The 23905-nt window shown below is 41.2% G+C and overlaps 1 protein-coding gene across 1 annotated transcript in view; it reads left to right on the plus strand.

Annotated features, from left to right (window-relative positions):
* The first annotated feature begins 12117 nt into the window (after window positions 1-12117).
* The window catches only part of GABRB3 (gamma-aminobutyric acid type A receptor subunit beta3), a 115637-nt gene continuing 103849 nt past the window's right edge, over window positions 12118-23905 (plus strand). The window contains exons 1-3 of the mRNA XM_066545197.1: window positions 12118-12299; window positions 12474-12565; window positions 12726-12793. Of these exons, the coding sequence (XP_066401294.1) occupies window positions 12220-12299; window positions 12474-12565; window positions 12726-12793 (240 nt within the window). The 5' untranslated portion in view covers window positions 12118-12219. The remainder of the gene's footprint in view (window positions 12300-12473; window positions 12566-12725; window positions 12794-23905) is intronic.

The following is a 23905-nucleotide window of genomic DNA, read 5'->3' on the forward strand; positions in this document are numbered from 1 at the left end:
AAACTTGGCTTGCATCCACTTAATTTATATTTTAAAAAATAAGAGATAGCTATGTGAATCTCATATTTATAGCAAAAACTTCCATCGTCTGCTGCTTACTGAGGTTTCAGCAGATCTACAATGGTAATTCAATAACTATGTCTACAATATCCTGGGAGTTTTAAACACAGTTTCCCATTTTTGCATTTGACATTTTAGTCTGTACTTTCTTACTTTTCTTGATAGGCTTCTAGGTACTAAAAATAATTAGTTAGTGCCTATCACGCTATGTGACAGTGATGCCCTTGCATACCTAACGTGGTGAGCAAGGGTTGAACCTCCTAGGAAAAGTGAATTTTATTGACTCATTGATGCAAGTGCCTCACTGCTTCTGAAGTTTCTGGAGGGAGAGTTTGCAAAGTGGGTTGAACAGTCCTGAGGTAGAAGCCTAAAATCAGCTGTTCTAGGGAGGAAAATTTACAGTTGGGCTTTGCCTTTGTAACCAATAGTTATTGCACCAAAGCCATGTAAAATGGGCTTCACTCGACCTCTATTGTGTATGCTGGCTCAACCAGCAGCTCTATTTTCTTCATTTCAAAGTGAATAAGGCTCAAACATGAGGTGTACATTCCCCGAGCTAGTGGAGAGGGAGTTTAGCATCACAGTTTTTTTCTTCCTGTTTGAAAATAACTTGTGTGAGATGTACTCTGAGAATTCTTCCCAAAGAAGAAAAAGCAAGTATTTTTCTCTCAGTAGTGGCCTTCCATGTTCAGATGCTTTCAAATCTGAAGCTAAAATATCTCACTTCCTTACACTTATCATTGTCTAACAAGCTATAAAATTAGCCTTTGTATCTATATTTTCATGCTGAATCATTTTGTTAGATACATAATGTCAGGAGTCCTTGTTAAGCATCCTGTGACTCACCAGCAGTGAGGTATAAAATCATAGAATGATTTGGGTTGGAAGAGACCTTAAAGATCATTTAGTTCCAATCCCCTTACATGGGCAGGGACACCTTCCACTAGACCAGGTTTCTCAGAGCCCCCTCCAGCCTGGCCCTGAACACTTCCAGGGATTGGGCACCCTCAACAACCTATTCTAGTATCTCACCAGTGTCATAGTTTGAATTTTTTTTCCTAATATTTAATCTAGATGAGCTCCCTTTTAGTCAGAATCCATTTCTCTTTGTATGGTAACTACATCTTCTTGCTAGAACTACCTCTCCATCTGTCTTATATGTTCTCTAGATACTGGAAGGTTGCAATTAGGTCATCCCAAAGCCTTCTCTTCTCCAGACTGAGCAAACCCCACTTGTCTCAGCCTTTCCTCATAGGAGAAGTTCTCCACCCCTCCAATCATCTTGGTGCTCCTCCTCTGGACTTGCTCCAAGAGGTCCATCTCCTTCCTGTTCTGGGGATCCCAGGGGTGGATGCAGCACTCCATGTGGGGTCTCACCTTACCCTGCTGGCCATGCTGCTTTTCATGTAGCCCAGGATACAATTTGCTTTCTGGGCTCCAAATGCACATTGCTGGGTAATGTCCAGCCTCTCATTCACTGCCACTGCTTTGTATTGCACCCCTAATACAGAAAGGATGATCCTTGTTTAAAATTCTACTTCCATTTGGATAAAAGCCTCCAGAAAGTCCAGAAATAAAGTATTAACTTAGCAACTTTTCTGCTTCTTTGCTGCCCACTTGACATTAGCAGAGATATTCTTCATGGAACTCCAACCTAAAGACATCTTGGTCTAATAAACTTTTGTAGGGCAATATGCTCAATGTACTGAAACAGATCTTTCCTTCATTCCCATTAAATCACATAAATGGGATATATCTTAGGCAATACTACCTACCCAAAAGTTAGATGTCTTGATAGCTATGGGCTATATGTTCATAGTTATTAGGTACTTCTGGAGGGTGATTCATTTACACTATTTTAGTCTATTTCACCCTCTGGAGTTTCTTTCAGTCTTTGGACTTGCATTTGCTGTCCTCACTGATTATTAAAGTAGTCCATGGTAACTGGCTCAGACTTACACATTTAATCTCTATGCTTACATCAGCAAGGAGGAATCCCAACCAGAGGCATTCTGACTCATGGTATCATCCAGAAATTGTGTGGTCTTTAAAAAAACACACAACATTCTAAGTCTGGAGTTCAGGGAAGTCCTAACATTCCAGCATTGTTCCTAGCATGTTTTTCTGTATTCTATTAGTGGACCTTCAAGAGAGCTGGAAAGGAAAAAAAAGGGGAAAAGATAAACTACTATTTCTGTTACTTTAATAATCCTAAATGCAAAACATTATCTCTTTCTAGCAACAAAAACTCCACCAGCAGCCATACTGAAACCATATGCCCTCCATTTGATTTACCATCAACAACTGCCTGGCTGCACACAGAGCCTCTCTGCTTAATAGTGGCTCTAGGCAAGTGCATGCATAATATTCAAAGCAGTTTTGTTCTTTTATTAAAGTTGTGATAAGGAGGCAAAGCATTTTAATGGGAATAATCAATTATATAATGATATTCATATACAACAAAGTGCTTTTAATATAAGTACTTTTAATGTGATGCTTTTGTGACGGGGGAATTAATTTTGTAATACTTTCAGAAGTATGTCTTCTGTTGGTGCCAGGCAGACAGAGCCACACTAGGAGACTCCTGAACTCCATTTAGTCCTCATTCACAAGAAGGCATTTTTCAATGCAGGGACCACATGATTTTACTACTCTGCTGAATAAGAGAATTTCAACATTAAGATGTGTCTGCATTTTTTTGCAAGAGAAGAAAAAAATGGAGTGCATTATCAGTCTGAATAAAAGCTGATTGTGAAACTTCAACACTTAAAAGATCAAATTTGATTCTTTCCTGTTACATTTGCCTGATGTTTATTTTCCTGATCTCCTTTTGCCATTGTCATCTCTCTACCAATAAGGAAGCTAATTCCATTCTGCCACTGGCATTTTTGATGATGGATGTCAAAAGTTATAAACACAGAGTGGCCACACATGATGTTTCGCCCAGTTCTGAAAATTTTCACAAATCTACTAATTAAAGAAAACTCTATTGTATTCAAATTTCTTTTTATCTCATGGGTATGGATCTATTTAGGCAATGACATGGAAACCAGATACTTATTCCATCTATACTGTAGGTTTTCATTTAGAAGTAGTGCCCTCTTCCACCCATAGCTAGTTTGCTGTTAAATGCCATGCCAGTTGTCATGGTTACAAGTTGAGCTGTGTCTGTCTCCCAGGTGTCACTGGCTGTGTTTGGGAGCATAGCCCTAAAGGATGATGAAGGCTAAGTTTGCTCCCTGAGTCTCTGGACCCAGCCTCTGCAAATGCAGTGGATGTTCCAGTACCTTGCAGCACGTTGCAATGTGCACTTCAGAAAAGAGCCCAGCCATCTCCTTGTCTCAGCATTGACCATATGACTCTACCAATATGAGATGCCTAACTATAATCAGGAGATATATTTGGTCAGTGTTCAGGTTTCAGATGCTGCTTCTCTGCTATTCCTCCCCTTCTCTCTCCTTTGCTGAGCTCAAGAAATTACCCAGTGGGGGTCACGGAGGAACAGAGAGCCAAGAAGTGTGGAGAATAAATGAAACTGTACTTGAGAATATCCATCAAAGCCCAACAGAGCACGCCCAGGTGTGGTTGCAGGCATCCAATACTATGATCTTTAAATCCAGAGCAATGTGGTTTGTGAATCTTGATGCTAGAACAATCAAAATAACATAAGATATTTTGATATTTGGAGTAGGATTAATCTGAAGATTAGGCGTAGGTGTCTACACAAGACCTGGGCGTTCCCATTATGTCAACAGAGATCTAGTCAACTCAGTTAATGTAGCCTTTGTACAGAAAGCTGGGGATCCTTCTCTTGGGTGGAATCTGACCTGAGAGTTTCAGACCAGTTCTTCCCACACACAAGCATTCTGAGACATTGGAATTCTCCAAGGTGTCCCCCTGGAACTCCAATTAACTCTCCAGTAGGGTGTGGGTGTCCTGTAGGTCCTGTGGGGTAACTGGAAACTCTCTGCAGTGTCTCAGGTACCTCAGGACACCTTAAATGGACCCGGTGTTGGCAGCCAATTTGAGGCCAGCTCAGCAGCACCCACTCTGTTTTACACAGCTGGCTATTTCATGGAGATCCAAGACACGAGAGAGGCCCCACATCTCCTTAGCCTATGCACAAGAGAGTTGAGCATGCACAAAAGTCAGCTGTTAACATCCTTTAGCCAGTGCATATTTAATGGAAAAGGCATAACCACGCCAGGAACCGGGACCAAACCCAGCATCTAACTTTCCCATGCAAGTGGAGCTTAATGCATCCAAACTCAGGATCATTCACCCCATGCTTTCAGTTGCTTCTCCTTAACTTCTCTAAGTAGACAGGTGAAGTAATGCACAGAGACATAAATCAGATTGTAAGATACAAATCAATACTTATTATGGAGTGCCTCTTAGATTCATCACGCCTTCTCAGAAACTACTTAGCTAAAACTTATATTTTATTGCTGATTCCAGCAAAGCCAACACATTTCAGACAACATTTCTTGCTCTCCCTCAAATCACTAGCACTATTTCAGAAGAGTACTTTTTTCCCCCCACATGCTCAGGAACAGTTCAACAGAAAAGTCCAGGGAAAAAACCCCTCTTTTTTACAGTTAAAGAATGCAAAATGTGTTTTGCAAAGTCATGTGGATTTCAATTATAAAAAGCTCAAAAATATAGACTCTAGCTTTGAATTTTCAATATGCTTTTTTTTATATGAACCTCAATGTTTAATCATGCCTAAAAGTATCCAAAATATCAGCATTAAATTATTTACTCACATTAAGTACAGTGCATTAGATTTCAATGTATTTCTTTAGTTTCATTTATTAAAAAAATAATGAATAACTGAATTGGATAATGTTCATCTGGATCAACTGGAAAGCATTGCTGAAAATTATTCCTGTAGCTCTATCAAAAACATATCTTTTCATTGTGTTTTTCACAAAAGCAGTTACTATTTTTTTCTTTTTTCATTTCTTGGCAACAGAGTCATGGATCTATAATTAAAAACCCACTTAGGCAATTTCCAAAGGATTATTACAATCTTGTCATGTGAGGGGTTGAACAAGTCAATTTATAGGTTATTTTTTTCCCACTTCTAGATTCTACAATGATGGTCTGAAAACATTTAGAGCCATAAACAAGGGGGTTTTTTTGGCAATGGACACAAGGCATGTAACTAATATGCTCTTTTTCTCTCTTTTTAGGAATGCAGTTGAAGAAAACAAAAAATTATATGCAATTTATGACACAAGGTGAGTTACTAAAATTACTTTAAGCATGTGATTATTATCTGTAATAGAATGTAAATCCTTCAAAATGTTAAAAAATTATTATTAACCTTTTTTTTCCAGAGCTGCAAAGTAATCTTTAAGGCAAAATGAAAAATATTTTAACCCATCACACACAATTCTATATATACCTAATAATGATTTCCCCTAAAATATAGTGACTTCCTCCTCTGTGTACACTGCATATGACAAAGAAATACCATTACACAACCAGCTTAATTTACATGTTATTTCCCAGGTAGAATATGGCCCACCATCGTGATCTGTGTATCATGAGCTTAACTGTGTCTGGTCCTGATGCCAGTGTTTGGGGAGTGAGAGTGAAGGGCTAGCTAGCACAGCCTGGGGAGAAGAGGATGCATTTAGAGAGACCAGCAGAGAGCTGTGCCCTGGCAGTGGAAGGCTGTGGATGCAGCCTCTGCATAAGCACCCCTCCTCATTCTGAAGCCTTTCCTTCCCCATCATCCTTCATAGAATGGTTCCTGTTAAGGGCACTCCTAAGAGGAAGGAAAAAAGTATTTGTGTCCTTCTGAAAGGATAAGAGCAAGAGATACATCAGATTTTCACTTTATTCTACCCATAGCTTTTTCTTTGGTACCCTGGATTTTCACTTCCTCAGTGGTGTCTAGATAATGAACAAATTTCACTTCACTTCCTTCTCATTGCTTATCCTATTTTATGTGGAAGTGCTTGCACTTCCCTCCTCTTGGTCCTTTTTTTCCTTGTCTTTCCTCTTTTCCTCTGTTAAAATTCAAAGGGACATTTGGATGAAAATGCCAGGAACCAACATCTTGGTGTTTTAGCCAGTCCTGATACAGATGCATCAGTTAGGATCCTGGCTTGATCTTCCTTTAAATATACATAATATTAAATATAAGCAATTCAACCAACTCATGCTTGTCTCCTTCACTCTGTACAATCTCCTGCAAAAGGCGGCTGGGATCTTAACTTGGAATTCTGGCTGCTGTTAGTAAAAAATTGCATAACCAATAATTAACGCAAATAAGGTTCATAAAGGCATTGATAAATACGAAAATATAAATATATGGACTACATCCTTCTGATATAGCTTTATAGAAAAAAGGTATACATACTGCATAGTGTTTTGTTAAGAATAATGTGCTCCTGCCAAAGGGATTTAGATGAATCCACTCAAGTTGAAACTTAACACAGAAGTCCTATATAAAATAGCACTTCCTCAACTGCAGTAACAGTAAAAAAAATTTAAAATGTCATAACTTAATTACTTATCTGTTTTTCTCAAAAGACTCTGTTTTTATCCAGACAGAGACTTAAAAGAATAGTATTTCTAATGCACGATAGGCTTCTCTAATGTATTTGTGTTATTTCAGTGCATAATCATTAATCTTTATGATGAAAAAATGTGAGCTATAAAGAGCCATGATTATATCTTCCTCTGCCAAAGTGTCAATGGATTTTTATTTTGACGTGTCTGACTCACTATGTGCATAATCCAGAGGTTTTGCCGCATATGGAATGGAATGTTGCAGGAATACTCTTTTAAATTCATTCAGATAATTCAAATTTTTGTTCTATGTTCTTGAATATGAAGAAAAAATACCCATCTGAAATTTAAACAGCTGTTCAAGACAATTTGGGTCAAGCCTCTTATTAAAGGCAAATTTTCCCCATTACTCCTATGAATTAATAACTTATTCTTTATGTGGCCCACTGAAACATTCAGATCTCCACTACATCAGAACTGTTGACATTAGACCATTAATATTTCTGTATAATTAAATGTAAACCAGCAAATTATACAACCAAAGCAAATGCATTCATGCAAGGCTGCTTTCAATCTGTCTGACAGAAATGGGGACAATGAGTATAAACTCACTGTCAGTTAAATAAACTGTTGAGTATTACCCAACAGCAAATATTACACACAATTTTTGATAAATATATATAGTAAATAAACGTAATCCTGTTCTCCTCACAGAGTATGTCCAACAACCACTGCTCTTTATCTGAATGGGCAAAACACAGTGTAAAACTGCCAAAGTGCAGAGTATTCCTTAAGCCCTAATGCTTCCCAGCATCTGTCTGTCACTCTAAAGCTCTGTTTCTGCTGAGATACTGCAGGGCAGAAAATAGGAAAATTGAGCTTTGTGAAGGAAATACTAATTTTCTGTTGTATAGTATTTTGACAAAAATGATCCTCAACTTTTGATTTCATAAAGTGAAATAGAAGTTAGGTTTAGGAAAAAAGAAAAAAAGAGCTGAAATTTTTCTTGTGCTTTTTTTCCCAGCCAGTTTTATTAATTACACCTTCTCAGCAGGTTAAACCAGCAGGCTATTAAAATTGCTGCAAGGCAGTGTAGGTAAGCAGCAGCATGGGTCTCAGCCTAGTAAGATTAATGTCCTTTTTTCCTCAGAAGACAACATTTCAGCCATAAAAGCAATTCTTCCCACTTACTTTTAGTTTCAGTCTCTCTCTCTCTTTTGTATCTCTGAACCCTTTGTGATTGCAGTTTGGTTCAGGATAAGACTGGATCTTTGTCAAAATCAGTTCAATGACAGACAAGCCAGAAAGGAAAATGAAAAAGAAAATATTTGATAAGTGATTCTGACCTCAGTCTCTAAGTGGAGTTAAGTTCATTTTGTCAGGTAAACCCCTAGCACCACTTTCCAGTGCAGGAGTTCAGTGATGTATTGCATGGTGTGATCAAATACTTCTTCCCTGATTCCGAAGCCAGGCTTTCTCCTGCATCTGGTGACTGATAGTGGTAGCACTGCAAATGCATCAGTTGTGAGCAGACCTCTCTCCTCTTCTTTACCCTTCCTGTCATTGCCTCCTCTGCTGTGTCTCCATTAGTATTGACAATGATGAAGGAAACTGGAATTTGTTCCAAAATTTTGAGTCGCTTCTCATTCCAATTCCACTGCCTTCAACCATTTCTGTCCTTTGACAAGGGCTGAGTGTGCTCTGTTCCAGCTCCTTCTGAAATGGGATGATGGATGCATCTACATAGCATTTTACTGCAGACCAGGACTGTGCTTGCAAAGTGAATCACTTGATCATTCCCACTTACTGTGCTTTGTTTCACATCTCAGAGCAGTCTCAGAGTACATGAACATGACTCCTTTCCAACTCCTTTTGTAAGTAGAAAAATGCACCCCAGCAGCACATTGCTCGAACTGCTAATGAGCATTTAGTCTAGTGGTCCAGATTTCCCCACTTTTCCTAATGGGATAAAAAAAAAAAAATCAAACTCAAAACAACAAATGTGTATGGCATGGATCCCAGCAATGAGTTTTGCTCCAGAGACCAGGCACATCCCCAGCAATGAGTTTTGCTCTAGAGACCAGCCCCTTTACCTGCTAACCCAGGCATAGTTGATGAATCCATTATAATCCAACTTCCCCAAGGACTTCTTTCATGTGTAGGCTTGGCAGTTGCATTCTTCCACACTTATTTGCATTGGAGCAAGGACAATCCTTTTGCTCCTTCACACATAATGCTCACCTTTGCAGTTTAGACTTATCCATTGTTGAAGTGGCCTGTACAATATTGGCAATGCTGAGGAATTAAAGAAAACACACTGTGCTTGCCTCATTGAACAAAATTTGATCAGGAGCATAGATCTTAACTTTCCAGTGGCCCAGAGGCTGGAACATTCACCAAAGTTGTAGAAAATGTGATGAATTTTAGTCCCTGAACTACAATGTTCAAAGTCTCATATTTTACAGGGATAGTTTTACTGGGACAGTAAGACTGTACATTGAAAAAAGAGCAAGGAGAGAGAACGAACAATGATGAAGGCACCTAAAGGCAGGAGAGAATTGGGTTCTGTTCCTTATACCACTGAACATTGATTTATTTTACCCAGTAATTATTTCATGAATTGCTGGATTATTTATGAAATAACAGTACTTCCCAGGCAACAGCCAAACCACTAGGCCACAGAGTAATGTTAACTCCTTCCCTCTCTCCTACTTAACTACTTGCTGAGAAGTGGAACATTTAAAAAAAAACAAAAGTTTACCCTCAGATTGTGGACATTTCAAAAAACAAAAGTTTACCCTGTGATCCTGGAGTCTGGGCTTAACTCAGGAGATACATCCCTGGATTTTCTATGCTTAGTTTTGCTTTAGTGAATAAAAGTTCCAGCCATGCCTTGAAATGATCTGCTTGCCTTTTAAAAGGAGATGTTTGGGAGCTTAATTCCAGAAGCAAAGTCAGGATGTTGAATTCTGGGGCAGGACAAGGAATCTATTTCTGTGCCTATTTTTTCCTTATTGGCCACATGAAATAGCTTCCCAAAAGTCTGGTCTTCCACTATTTCCTTTAATACTGTGCCTGGTGCAGGTCTTTGCTAGGTCTAACCTCCAGTCCATTGCCACAGAAACTTATTTATGAGCCTTTCCTGCAGACAAAACCCACAGTGCTACTTTAACTGCAAGTGCCATGTCACAGAGAAGTCAAGATGATTTTTACCTTTCATGAAATTCATTGATTGTTTATAGTTTTTAACATCTTTCAGTTACTGCTAAGCCTAACTGAACCCAGAGTCCCAAGGAACAAAAGCTCCATAACCAACTAAATACTTCCATGTTCCATCAGCTCCAGCCTAGATTATCTTTATGCTGTTCCCAAGTAAATGGTTGCTTTGTAAGATCAAGAAGACAAATACTTAAATGAAGTGTGATAAAATATGACAGACTCTACAGCACTGTTGATTCATTCCTACCTCAGATGTGTTTCCAAAGTACCAGGAGAGCACATTAATCAGAAATAGTGCTCTTTAACTTTTTTTATTTCTGTTATAAAACTGAAAATCTATTTAAGAAAAGTTATTAGTGTTTAAACATGCTTTTAAAGCATGTTAAACTCTTCATAGGAAATATTTTCTTTGGTGTTAATAATTTCTTTCAGAATTTAGGGGGACAGAATTGAATTAGTACCCTTTCCTACATTCACTCCCTCTGAGGTCTTTGAAAGAACTGGTCTTCAATACCACTCATCTAAAGCATTAAAAAAACCATCAGGACCCAGTGTGTTAAAATTACTTGCATAGTTACTTATTATTTGACTTTTCATTTTTGAACCCTTGAGTCATGTATGCTTCATGCCACAACTCTCAAGCTTTCATCATAAGCCTAATAAGGTTTTTAAATAAATGCTGAGATTTTCACTTACTTTATAATCATAGTAATTATGGCACTATTAAAAATCCAAATATTAACGTGAAATCACAAGATTTGGGAACACTCAGTTTCTCTTACATTTTCCTTCATTGCCTATCGAGCTTGATATTGTTTTTAAAACTGAGCCTGCTCCTTCTTTTATTTGGATCTCTATTATTAACTGTAACAGCAACAAGGTCAGGACAATGGATTGCACTTGTCTTTCTTTTCAGTAATTTGCTGAGGAGAGAGGAAAAGCCATCCATGTTTTCTCACCTGTAGCTAACAGAACGGCATTACTCAATGTCCACCCTTTCACAGCAGTTTCTATAAGGAAAGAGAATGTGTGGAAGGAAAAAGAGGCGTTAAAAGATAAAGTGCGAAAGAAAGACAAAGCTTTTCTCTCTTGGCTACTGAAATGTTGTGCTTTGTCATGGACCAGTGGCCGTTGATTGCAATGTAACCAGAATCAGAAGCTGGCCAAGGGCATGTCTGTACTTTCATAGAGCACGGTGAAGAGCTGGTGAGGTGGTGAGGAGCTGCCTCTGCAACCAAAGCCAATATCCCTAGGTCAACATTCTTCTGTTTCCATGCCAATAAGTCCTGCTGAAAGTACTAATTAGCATGGAAGAAGATTGAAAATAATAACTACTGTGCTGTCTTTCCCCAACCAATGTTTTATACAAAGTTGAGAGCATCTCGAAGCTCACAGGAGACAACTCTCACCCTACATCTCTGGTACCAGTGCCATTTCCCTTCATTCCTGTCCCGTATGACAAGCCTGGCTACACACGTTTTGAACCCAGCAGAGCGTCTGCCTGGCAAAGCACGTCCATCTCTGCCAGCGCAGCTGGCACCCTCGCAGGCACGGCTGAGGGAGCCTCAGGCCCGGCACCTCTACATGCACACCACATCCCTGGCCGGGCAGAGACAGCTTCAGGCCCTTGCAAGTCGCGGCAGGGTAGCCAGGCCAGCTCCCTCTCCCGCCCCAGCGGCTCACCCCGGGCACCGCTCCCAGGATGCGCCACAGGGCAGGTGGGCACAGTCCCCAAAACAGAGGGGCAGGCCGAGGGGCAGGGGCGGACAGAGGCACGGCGTCGGGCAGCCCCTGCTCACCCGGCTCCAGGGGGGACCCTGCGGGCTGCCCTAGCCCCGCAGTCCCGCTCCTACCCCGGGGAGAAGGAGCCGGCTGCGGGGAGACCCCGCGGGGGCTGCCGGTGACCATGGCCGTCCGTCTCCGGGCGGGACCGCGGGGCCGGTGCCGTGCCGAGGTCGGGCGTGCCCCGAGGCGGTGCCCGGGGAGCCACCGCCCCTCGCTGCCGGTCCCGGCCCCGCCAGCCCCGCTCCCCCGCCGCCCCACCTCGGGCTCTCCGCCCGGAGGGACGGCGGCGCCCTCCCTCCGTCCCCTCCCCTCCCGGCTGGCGGGAAGGCGGCGGGGCGGGCGGCGGCGGGCGGAGGGGAGGCGGCTGGCCGGGCTCCGGCGGAGGGCAGCTTCCTCCGGGGCTCGGCGGCGTCCGGCCGCGGGGCAGCGCAGCCGGGTGCGCGGGCGGCTCCCGCGGGCCGGGTGGTGGTGCTGGGGCAGGGGGTGGGGGATTTTTTTTTTGGGGAGGGAGGGCGAGTGGGGGGAGAACGGGGACTGTCGCCTCCGCCTCTTCCTCAGCAGCAGCCGGGGCAGCCGGATCGCGGCGGCGGCTGCTGCTGCTGCTGCGCGAAGGGAGCGTGGAGCGGAGGGATGTGGGGCTTTGGGAGAGGCAGGATCTTCGGGATCTTCTCTGCTCCCGTCCTGGTGGCCGTGGTCTGCTGCGCCCAGAGGTAGGAGCCAGCGTGCCCCGGCGGCGGCGGCGGGGGATGCGTTTCTCCAGGGGAACAAGCTGATGCGCTCCCCCCGCCCTCCCCCTCCCGCCCCGCTCCCGCCGTCGCCCCTGGCCCCCCGCACCCCGGTTTCTGCCTCTCCCGCCCGACACCCCCGTCTCTTTCTCCCCACAGTGTGAACGATCCCGGCAACATGTCCTTCGTGAAAGAAACTGTGGATAAATTGTTGAAGGGCTACGACATCCGCCTCCGGCCGGATTTCGGAGGTGAGTCGCCCTGCCCGGGCTGGCCGTCCGGCGATCTCCCCCGCCCCCGCAGCTGTCCCCGGTGCTGCCGCCGCTCCCGCACGGCGGCTCCGGCCACCCCGCCCGCCCGCGCTGCCGCGGCTCCTCTCGCCGCCGGCTAAAAGGTCTGCTCTGCCTGCAGGTCCGCCCGTCTGCGTGGGCATGAACATCGACATCGCCAGCATCGACATGGTTTCCGAAGTCAACATGGTGAGTGGCGGGCGAGCCCGGCCGGCGGCGGGGCTGTCGCCAGGGTCACGGCCGCCCGTTTCCCGTCCCTCGTTTCTCACCAAGTCGCCGCTGTCTCGGCGGGCGGCCGCGGGGCTGCGCGGCGCTCCGAGCGCTGCCCTCTTCGCTTGAAAACTTTATTTCCCTGGAGACGCGCTTTCCTCCTTCCCCCCTTCTCCACTCTCACTGCCGGCGGCCGTCTCCGCGAGTGTGCCGGGCCGCCGGTTTGCACCAAGCCGCCTTCTCCTCCTGCTGTAGCCCCGGGCGGCCGGAGCTCGCTGCTCCGCCGGGCCCCCGGCACTTGCCGCGGCCTCGCCGCCCGCGGGATGCGGAGCGGGATGCGGGGCGGGATGCGGACTTGCCGGGGCCGGTGGTGGAGGGCCGCGGCTATCGACATCTCACTATTTCTTGCGCGCTTCAGGGCAAAAAAACCGATCAGCCCAGGTTGTCTGTGGGTAAACTCTGACATGTGCGAGTGCTTTAAGGTTTGATGAGCACCCAGAGCCTGCGCGGTTGTGAATGGACTTGGGAGGAATAGTAGTCTAGTCTTGTCTCGGAAAGTGATGCTGTGTGGGCTGTCGTGTTCACCGATGGACAGGGAGGTGTTTAGTGCTTTTCTGCGTTTTGATCCTCTCGTCTGTATACCTTGATGATTCAATGTTAGAAGCTACAATTTCTGTTTCTTGTCCTAATCCTAAATCTGAGGTGAATTTTTCATGCTCCTCAGGAAGTTACTCCTTACCTTTGTGTCTCAGGTTTTTTTTCCTTGTATTCTTCCTTTTGCAAACCTAGTGTAGAAAGACCAGTCACACTGCAATGCTGTAGTTACCTTGATGGCATTAAAAATAATATGTATACATTTGGAAGCTGAGCTCTCTTGTAGTACATATGATGCTAACACTGCACTACCTCTCCTTCAATGCACCGTTGCAGTGTTACATGCTGGCGTATCTTGGCTTGATACATGTTCCCTGTATTTTCATTAATCCTGCCACTACTTTCACCCCCTCTACTTGAAATTCTGAGAGAGAAACTTTTGCTCTACTTCTCATCTTCTAACAAATGTTTTTGACAGAGATACAGTTACCTGTTTGCAGTTAAAAGTATCACCAATGCCAGCTTTTCTACTCATTCAGGAGGGAAAAAATGAGATAGTTCTTACTTACAAGAGTTTGTCTTAGGCTTCATGCAGATTCAGGCAACTGCAGAGACACCTCATGTATTTGACAGGGTTTTCTGTACCTGTAGGATTTCCTATCAAGTGAAAAAAAAGGGAGCTGAATGAAAGATTCTCTCTGAAGCGTAATTGAAAAATCCGACTTCACTATCCCCACTGCCACCTTCCCCACCTCTGGATATGTTCCAGTCTTAGGGAAGCATTACATGACTCATTAAATTAATATATAACACTGTGTATGTGAAGTGCCAGAGAGGCAATAAATATCAGAGAAAGGCATCCTGAGATTGGGAAGAAAATGAGGGGATGTATACTGCTTTTTGTGCTTTTTCTTTCTTTTTTCCTAGCTGCAGGAAAGCCTATTAGGTTTAAATAACAATTTGTCCAACCCACTGTAGCAAGGGTATAAGGAAAAGTAAGTAATTACACTACTTCTTATGCTAGGCTGGGTAATCAGATCCTCAGTGATACAGGAGCTCCTCCAGAAGATGGTCAGTTTGTCCCCAAAGCACCAAGTGCTTAAGTTTCTAGCTGCCCCAGGAGTCAGTGCCCACTCTTGCCCATTAGTTGCCAGAGCAGCTGCAGAGAAGTGGCAGCTTTTTTCTGTGCCCTCTTATGGAGCAATGCAAAATATGAAAAACATCAATACAGATCTTGCAACAGAAAGAAATGATGTGTTTCTGAAGCAAGTTGCTAGAGTACCTTTACTATAAAAACTGTAGTAGTTTACTTCAGGAAAAATGAGCAGGAAGGGCTTCTGATTGATGAACACCTTACTACAACCAGCATTTCAGCTAAGCTTGTCTCACCTGCAAGGAAAAGAAGTCATCTTTGACTAGGCACAGCTATGTTCAGGTACTACCTGAGTTGGTTACTTCTACTTGTTTTAAGTAACTTTTTACTGGTCTGCAAGAATTCTTATTCTTGTATATATCAATGAACAGCAAATATGTATCAATGTATATATCAATGAACAGCAAATAAGGATGAAGGGACAGAGCTTTTCAAGATTACTCAAGTATTTATTCTATTTTATTATTATTTGGACAGGAAGAAAAAGGCCTAGTTAGTTTGAAGAACTGAGGCAGAGCTGTTGAACTTCATTCTGGTTACCAACTAAACTTTTAAACTTTGGCATATTCTTTCATTTAATTCCAAACCGATATTGTGAATGTTGACCTTTAGCCTCATCAGCTATTGAAATGTGTTACAAAAATTTCTCTGTGTGAACTGTGGTAGTGAGGACATTAATTCCTTTGATTTAAATCTAGACACTGATGTAACCTTTTATAAATTAGCTTGTTAAAATTCATCTCTGTATTAAAAATAAAATAACCAGAGATTTACCATTCTTCAATTTTATGGACATAAATAAAATGTTATTACAGCAAGTTTTATTATGCTCCTTTCTAGGCAGCCTGTAATATTGCTTTCAGTGACATGATGACAGTTCTTTGTTACAGGAATTACAGCTTGTATCATGCTCTTTTCTATTCATAATCAAACTGTAGGTTTATATATAATATATTCCTCTACGAATCTTTATTTGCTAGCTGTTTATTAAGCTTTCCAGCCTTTTAAAAATTTATTTGTGCGGTTTTAGTCTTTCTGTTGAAAATCACTAAGAGTCCTTTGCCTATACATCCAGGGTACCTGTAGATATTTTTTAGAATAGACTTACTGGTAGCCATGTACATCTTCCTTGTATTACATGAAATGATTAACATTGTCTTTATTTTTGATGCTGAAATGCTAAGCTGGATCAGGAGGACAGATGCAAGTATCAGAATTGCAGATCATTGACTTGTTTTACTGAAAAGTTGTAAATAAGCAGTTTCTATTTGATTTCACAACATCTTGAAAATATTGAGTAGCATTAGTGAAATTGTAAACCTCTGTGTTATAAAAATCACATGATTAGATATTTAAAATTTAAGTTACATATATATGGTAGCAAGGGGGAATTAATGAAGTTGCATATAAGAAGTGCATTGCTCAGGGAAGGGCTGCAGTCTGTTAATTACCTGCACATATGTCTATATCTATCTGTCAGTGTGCTTTACTCCCCTGCTTAACCTGTACATACTCTCCCATAATTATTTGCCTATTTCACAAATGATATGTGTAACTGGATACTTAGGCACCTACCTATTTTTGTGCCTACTCCAAATAACTGCATTTAAAACCACTATAAATTGTACAGAAATATAAATCTCCAAACAAAATACTGATCAATAATAAAAACAGATGCAATACTGAGAATATACTGTAAGTCATCTTACAAATAAAGAGTATGGAAGATTACTGTTGCCAGGTTTCAATAACTTAGCCATAAATTTTGTCATTTTTCATTATTCAGGTTGATTGTATTTTGGTTTTGCTGTGTTTTTAGGTGTTTTACTCACATTACATGAATTGAAAAAGAAATAGTTCTTGTGCTTGTGCTAGTATGTCAGCCTATTTCCATTCAGACAAGTGACCACAATTTGCAATTTTTTAAACAGTCTGATTCTTCTTGAATGTTTGGTCTGTGAATCAAATGCGTTAGTTCCAGGCATTCAATTTTCAAGCATCTAAATGCTTCTGTATCTTAGGAAGTTAAATAATCAATGCTTTGATTCTCCAAATAACCCCCTCTTTAAAGTCATTATTATAGCTGGAAGAGCAAAGTACTGTACTTTCATTTTACTATAATTTTAGAATGTGTTTCATAGTTTATGGGAAATAATGCTTTAAAGTGGATGGAGAAAACAAGGGGATTAGTGCAAAAATGAACCTTTCTTCTTAGAGATAATGTTTTGCAGAGAATAGGAAACGGGCTACTGCTCTCAGAAGTGCTGTCTGCATTGTCTTTGTTTATAGAGAGGGCTTCAGGGTTGTCCATCTAGGGTTTTTCAAAGGCTCTAATTTTTATAAAATTAAACCAGCAAAACCCAGGAGGTATCATTTGCTATAAAGTTGTCCTGCTGCTTTAAGAATACTGTAGTCAGAAAATTAGTTTGACATAAAGTCAGACCTTAAAACAGATGAGTTGTTGTTTCTGAAAAAGATGTCATTTATTCTATGCTGTCACTCTAAAAAAGATGTAATCTCTTCTCTTCTAACACTGTAATTTTTATTTTTATGCATGTGCCTTTATAAAACTGCAAGTATGCATATGGACATCATTGGGTGCCTGCTGATTTTTAAAGCAATTTTGACATCTTTCTGACAAGCTCTTTTAGTTGCTGCCCGAAGGTTGACTGAACTTACTACTCATTGAGACTAAATATTGTCTATTTTCCTTGACAGGGATACACAAATAAATTTTTTTTAGGTGAATTAATCCATACTTCACCTGAAGTTCTGAGGGTGCAGAACATCATGCTTCTGTTAATGAAATCTGTCACATCTTACTTAATATGATAAAAAATTTGGTGGATTCCATTTATGTAAATTGAGATTTATAGCATTAGATGTCTAAGTGAGAGCTGGATTGCTAAACTCTACGAGTGCAGTTAATGGAGGTCTAGAACAGAATGTGGATGCTTGGGCAAAGGTGTCTACTGTCATTTTGGTTTCACAGTCTCATACTTGTCCTCCTGTTTCCAGTCCAGGTTGGTGCAGATCTCCTGCAAATCCTCTGCCATGTCTCTGTGCCCAGGTTTTAGACACAACACCAGCTCCTGAAATTTAAACAACTGAGTCTTGTTCTTGTCAATACAGGTGATGCAATCAAGAGAGCTTAAAATAAAAAAGGCAATGTAATAGTGCTTCTTAGATATTTTAGGTGCCTCAAGGTGTTTTGTTTGGACTCCAGCTGCCTCTCTAGAACTTAAGTGAACCTTCATATATCCTTTGCAGTACCTGCCAGCCCTATGCAGGGGTCCTGCATAATCCAGGCATCCAAAATGGCACCAGACACCTTTGCTTAGGTAACTGAATTTTTCCTTAGATGTACAGCCAAAGCCTATCCTCCAGGCTCCCTCTGGAATCAGAAGAAGGTGACAGTCACTATTTTGCCACAGATATCTTAGATGTGTGTATGGTTGTTATTTTTAAAATGGAAGGATTAGTATTTCTGGGAGGTGTCCTTGTTTCCTGAATAGCAATGGAGAGAGCCAAGGCAACTTGGCTAGTTTTTGAGTACACACAGTGAAATGTAACCTGTGTTTCCAACTGGAAATGTGGCTTATATTTCCTGCCATAAACAGATATTTCCTAAATATTTTGCAGGCAGAATCTTGATATTATCTCCTGCAGGAAATCATAACCAAGTTTTGACAAACTTCTATTTGAATATTTAGATGGAGAAATTAAAGGAGTTGTTCTGATACAATGGTTACATAATCATATTGCAAACACCAGTTGTCTGGCTAGAAAAGGATCCATGTGTGCAGTGCCTATTACTAGTTCACAAATCACGGGAGTATAAAGTAGAATATGTAACTTTATAATATGATTTTGCTTTTATATATATTATAATTTAATTTTTTTAAAATTTAATGTTATTTAGGGAGAATAGTAAATCGTACTATGGTAGAAAGACCACATAGATAATTTTGCATATATGTGTGTATATACAACACACATACATATATACATGTATTTGGTAGTTATCTACCAAATTCATGTATATATGTATGTGTGTTGTATATAGGGGGGGGAAAGGAAGCAGAAAGAAGTAGTGCCCAAGCAGGGAAGGATCTCCTGAGGCCATCATAGCCCTGCAAAGAGTGCTGTCACTGTGCTGGTGATGAGCCAGCATCCATCCACGACAAGAGGGGCACAGCAACAGGCACTGATCCTGGAGGATAGTCTACCTTACAGGTCACCTGCTCTCTACTTACCAGCTGGCCACAGGATCACCCATCCTCTGCCTTGTCTCCATCTGTTTTTCTTCCTCAGTACAGTACCCATGAACTCCCCCAGCCTGCCTCACTTTCTCTCTCTCTCCATCTCTGTCATGTTTCATATTCTTATTGACAGAGAGAGAGAAAGAAGTGCTTGTAGCAGACGGTGTGATAGGGAAATGACTCCTGTTTGTCCAGGGGAATTGATGACAGGCTTCTGCTTATCTGCAGTGGAAAGCAGCTACCCTGAAGGGGAAGGAATACCTGCTCATGCAGAGACAGGGAGGTAGTAAATGTTGCTGGGAGGTGCCAATAGACTATTTAAAAACCAGCTCCAGCTGCCAGCGTTGAATCATCCAGACTTGGATGATGAAATAGATATGATCTGTGATGACATCAATCTGGAATAATTGCAAATATTCCATGGACAAAAAGGGATTCACAATTATGCTTACAAACTAGAGGAATAACCCAAATAAAGAGGGAGCAAGCATGAAGTGCTGTGTTATATAAGGAATGATGAATCCATTATTTAAAATGATAAAGATTTGGCTAAGCAGTAGAACACTAAAAAAAAGGTCTTATTGAACCAGAATCTAAAGCAAGTGAAAAAGTCACAGGTGCAGTATAATTGAAAAAAGACACATCTTACCTTGGGGTACACAAATAGAAGTTTCATTCACAAGACACAGAGTTTGCTTTGTCATTAGTTAAGCCTGAGCAAGAATGTTGTGTCCAGTGTTTCCTCATTGACTTTCAGGGAGATGGAAAAAAGCAGGAGGTGTAAGGAACAGAAAAAAAGTGTTTCTAACTAAAATAATTATAAAACAGGGCACATGTGGTGACGCTGAAGTAAATGGGTTTGTTTAACACTGAAAGATAGGATGGGGAGAAGAAATAAAAGTGCTCAATAAGTAGGATGCTGGCAGTGAGAGAATGATGATCAGTTGCTCTTTGGAACCAACTGAATTAAGATCTGAAGAAATTAGGGAATTGATTTCCAATTGGTTTTCATCTAACTACATTTTTGTAGCACCTCCTTTTTTCAGGTTTTCAAGAAGGGATTAGATAAATACCTCTTCCAGTGGTGTTGCTCCTGCCTTTGGGGAGGATGATGCTTTGAGCTGTTTTCCAGCACTCTGAGAAACTCTGCTCTGATTTCATTATTATTTCTGTCAGTCCTCACAAGTGTGTCTTGGTGTGGTTTCAGCTGCTCCTGCTGGTATCATGCTGATGCCTCAGAAGATGAACATAAGACATTTGTAAATAAAGATGTCTCAGAAGATGGGAAGGTTCCCATAGGACATTTGTAAATAAATGCCAGTGCCATGAGTATATGCCTTGCCAGCTGAGATGTCATTAGGCACCAACATTGTATATAAATCTTTATTGTGTTCTTAGTAGCTTTGCATCCATTGCACCAGGTGTCACATGTATGTTCTTTCAAATATACGTAGTAGTCATTGAAAAAAGTTATGAAGCTACAAGGTCAGGACTTCTGTGCATGTATACATTATATATTTTTCCTTCTGCTGAAAGATTTTATAATGCCCCAGTAATGAAGAAGTGCACTAATTTAAGTCAACAGGAATGGAAAATTGGCAGAAACTTCATTAATTTTTACTTACTCTATACCTAGCAATTTTTTTTTCACTCCCTTGAAGACAGAAAGAAAAAAGAGATAAAGGAAAGAAGGATATTTATATGAAGATCTTTAAAAGTGCACTGAATTTTTATTTAGATAGTTTAATGTCTTTAGTGATACAGAAAGCTTAGCAATTTGATAAAGGCATGGCAGGCAATGTCATGCTTGGCAGAAGACAAGAGACAAACATAGAAACTTTCATGACACAACTGCCACAATGGTCCTCAGTGCCAAATGTCCTGACTCTGCTGCTTGCTGGTGGTGGATACTTGGGGAGGAGACCAATAAACATGTTGCTACTTCTCTAGGTTACTTTTACCATGTCCAGTGATTTGTAACTTGAAGAGAGTACCTTTTGTTTAGGTGTCACCAGAGCACTGGGATGATTTAGTAAAAAAAATCACTTTTCCGCACAGTTTTCCTTTTAATAAAGATATGATTACATAAAGAATTTAAACTTAGGTAGTATCAAGTGCAATCCATCAATACTGAAGGATAATAAAAAACTTTCAGTGGAAGAGGCTGAATAATATTAAGCTACCATTAGGGGTTTTAGCTTATCCAGGACAAAATTTCTTTTTTTCTCTCCTGTGACATGGAGTCATAAAAAATAGCTGGAAGAAGAATAATTTCAAAGCGATGGTTTATTTAATATTTGTAATTGAATGTCACAGTTCCTCATAACTACCGATATTGCAAGGAGAAAAATCCCCAAGTCTGGGCATGTCTAATTCATTATTCACTATTACAGATTTGAACCGATAACTTTGGCAAAATAATTTGTTCTCTCAGCAGTTAGGAGCTGGTTACAGGTCGCTGTGATAATGTAATCTGCAATATGAATGTAATATTGCACGCAGCAGAGAGGGAAGATAAAACAGCTGTGCTGGGAGGTCTGCAGTTACACTGGATAATTGGCAGTTCAATAGCAGTTAATGACTTTTTTCTTAATACTAATATGAATGTTGAATTTTCATTAGTTCATGGGTATGTCTCCATGGCACAATACAGCATTCTGCAGAGATGTCAAAAGTACCTCTGGTGCAGCTAGTAGAATTTCTGGATGCTGTGAAGTTATGTCAACATGGAGCTCTGTACAGAATGCTTGTACCAGTGGGAGTTGTGTCTCAGAATAAGACTTATCTCATAAGCTTTAAATAGGTTATCTGGTGTATGACCAGCATCCAGCCAGAGCTGATCATCAGAGTGCACTTTAGCAGAGAGGAGCACTTCTGTAAGGGAGTATTTTTTGTTCTAGAACAGGTATTTAAGACAAGGATGACTGGCCCTCCTGAAGTACCTATCTGGAGGTACTAATAGGGTAATGGGACAGAGAAGACAATGAGAGAAGTTGACTGACTTAGGATAGATGCTTTTTTCCAGTTCATGTTGGAATGAATTCCACCTGTTGCTCCTTCTTAACCTGCCTTTTTGAAGATCATTAGAAGATCATCTCAGCCCTGAACTGGTACACAGCTGAGCTTTAGTTGACTAAGTAGTATTAGCCAGCAGGTCAATGCCCTGCATGTGAATTCTGTGCACAGTGTGAACTGCAGAGGGTTTTTCATATAGATTTTGTATGAATTCTGAATCAAAATACATATAGGACAGAGAAGACAGGCTTTGAAAGTAACCTCAAATCCATGTGATTAAAAATAGGTCATCCCTTGTTCTTTGAATTGAGATGCAAGATAGCCCCACTGTCTTACTCTGCTGGCCTGTTAACCCTAAAGTTACTTGAAAGGAAGAGCTTCATTCCCCTAACTATGTCTTGTTCACATGAGGGATATTTTAAGGTTTCCCATTCTGGTTGTTCCTTACCCATCATGGCTTTAGCATGTGAGCTTCTTGCTTAGCTACAATGTCAAAGGTTGAGCTGTAATCCAATGCAGGTGCACTTGAGCTCGGCTGGGCAGGGTCCTTCATGCTTTTGGACTGGGCTGAAGCACAATCTAAAAGCTGAGGGTTTTGCCTTCCAGGAGCTGCACTTGACTGTGCAGGGAATCAGAGCCCCCGTCACATTTTTCAGTGGGGAAATAATTCAGGAGGAGTAAGAAATTGAATCTTCCAGATTTAGAAGCCTAAAATATAAATTAATTTTCTTACTTTATCAAATGTTATTTTGTAAACAGATGACCATTTTTCTTGGTGTTTTCTGATGACCATTTTCCCTGGTCAGGTCCTGGTTTCTTATGCTACTGTGCCTTTTTGAATGCTCTGAGAGTTTGAAGTTGAAAATACTAGATGTTACAAAATTGCATTTAAATTCTCAATATTACTGGGTAATGCTGTAAGTCTTGTTGTTAAAGATACAAAGAATCTATTTAAGCCTTTTTTTCAGAATATAACACACTGACATGTCTTTTTTTTTCTCTGCATCAGAAGTGATTTGCTTTAGCTTCTGACCTCCTAGGCTATTTAGATAGGAATCCTGTGTTAGTCATTTGGACTTTCTAAGCATTTTCCAATCATGTACAATAGGTTTCTATTTGGATAACAAAAATATCTCCCAAACCAACTGGAACTTTACATAGGAAGAGGTCTTCAGGATTTACAGAACATTATATATGACCCTTAGTTTTGGTTTTGAGCCACAGAGTATGGCACTGCTAAATTTCAGAGTTGTGGTGCTCCTGATATCTGTAGAATGTCAGTACTTAGATGCTTGAGCACAGCACCTGTGCTCAGTCATGCACTTGTTTGTCAGTCACTAGCATGGATTTGTCTCAGCAGTTTCCCAGGTTTGATACTGTCTGGAGGTCAGCACATGCCAGCTCCACCGCTCATAGGCAGCTTGGATGCAGCTAGTTGTGCTGTGAAATAAATTAATCTAGATAGAAACAAATTGTGCTGTGCAACAACACTTGTCTTCCAGACAAGAAAACTCCTTGGCTCACTTAATTTGTTAGGTTAGATCTATCCAGAAAGTGCAATTCATTGCATCCATGTGAGGTTATGTAGCCATCATTTCTAGTGGGAGAGCTGTGACTTTCCAGAGGGTCCTGCAGCTGATCTGATTGGTAGATCTGTATTAGAAGACAGCTCATTGTAGAGCTCAATGAGCTTGTAGATAATTCATTGTGCCTTGTTTCTTTCCGTTCTCTGTACAGTGAATGTGGCTTAAGCCAAATGCTCATCTGTTACCCTTCTGGCAGTCAGTGACGTGAATGCCACCTGCATTGGTGTCAGAGCTGTCAACTTTTTTTTTCTGCTTTGAGAAAATAGGTGGACAGATATTCCCCGCATGTTGGGAAACTCCTGTTGCAGTCTTGTTTTTGAGGGGTGAACTCTGTCTCTTGGTCTTGCTTGACCTCAAGCCCCTTGACAGCAGCTCCACACAGTTCAAATGCTGCATGGTGCCCTGCCTGACTGAGCAGAAAGATGTGGTAGGTGAGAGACAGCCACTGAAGAAGAGAAGAAGGAGCTTGAGGTGGAACACA

The sequence above is a fragment of the Molothrus aeneus genome, chromosome 2 (assembly GCF_037042795.1).
Source record: "Molothrus aeneus isolate 106 chromosome 2, BPBGC_Maene_1.0, whole genome shotgun sequence".
Classification (NCBI taxonomy): Eukaryota; Metazoa; Chordata; class Aves; order Passeriformes; family Icteridae; genus Molothrus; species Molothrus aeneus.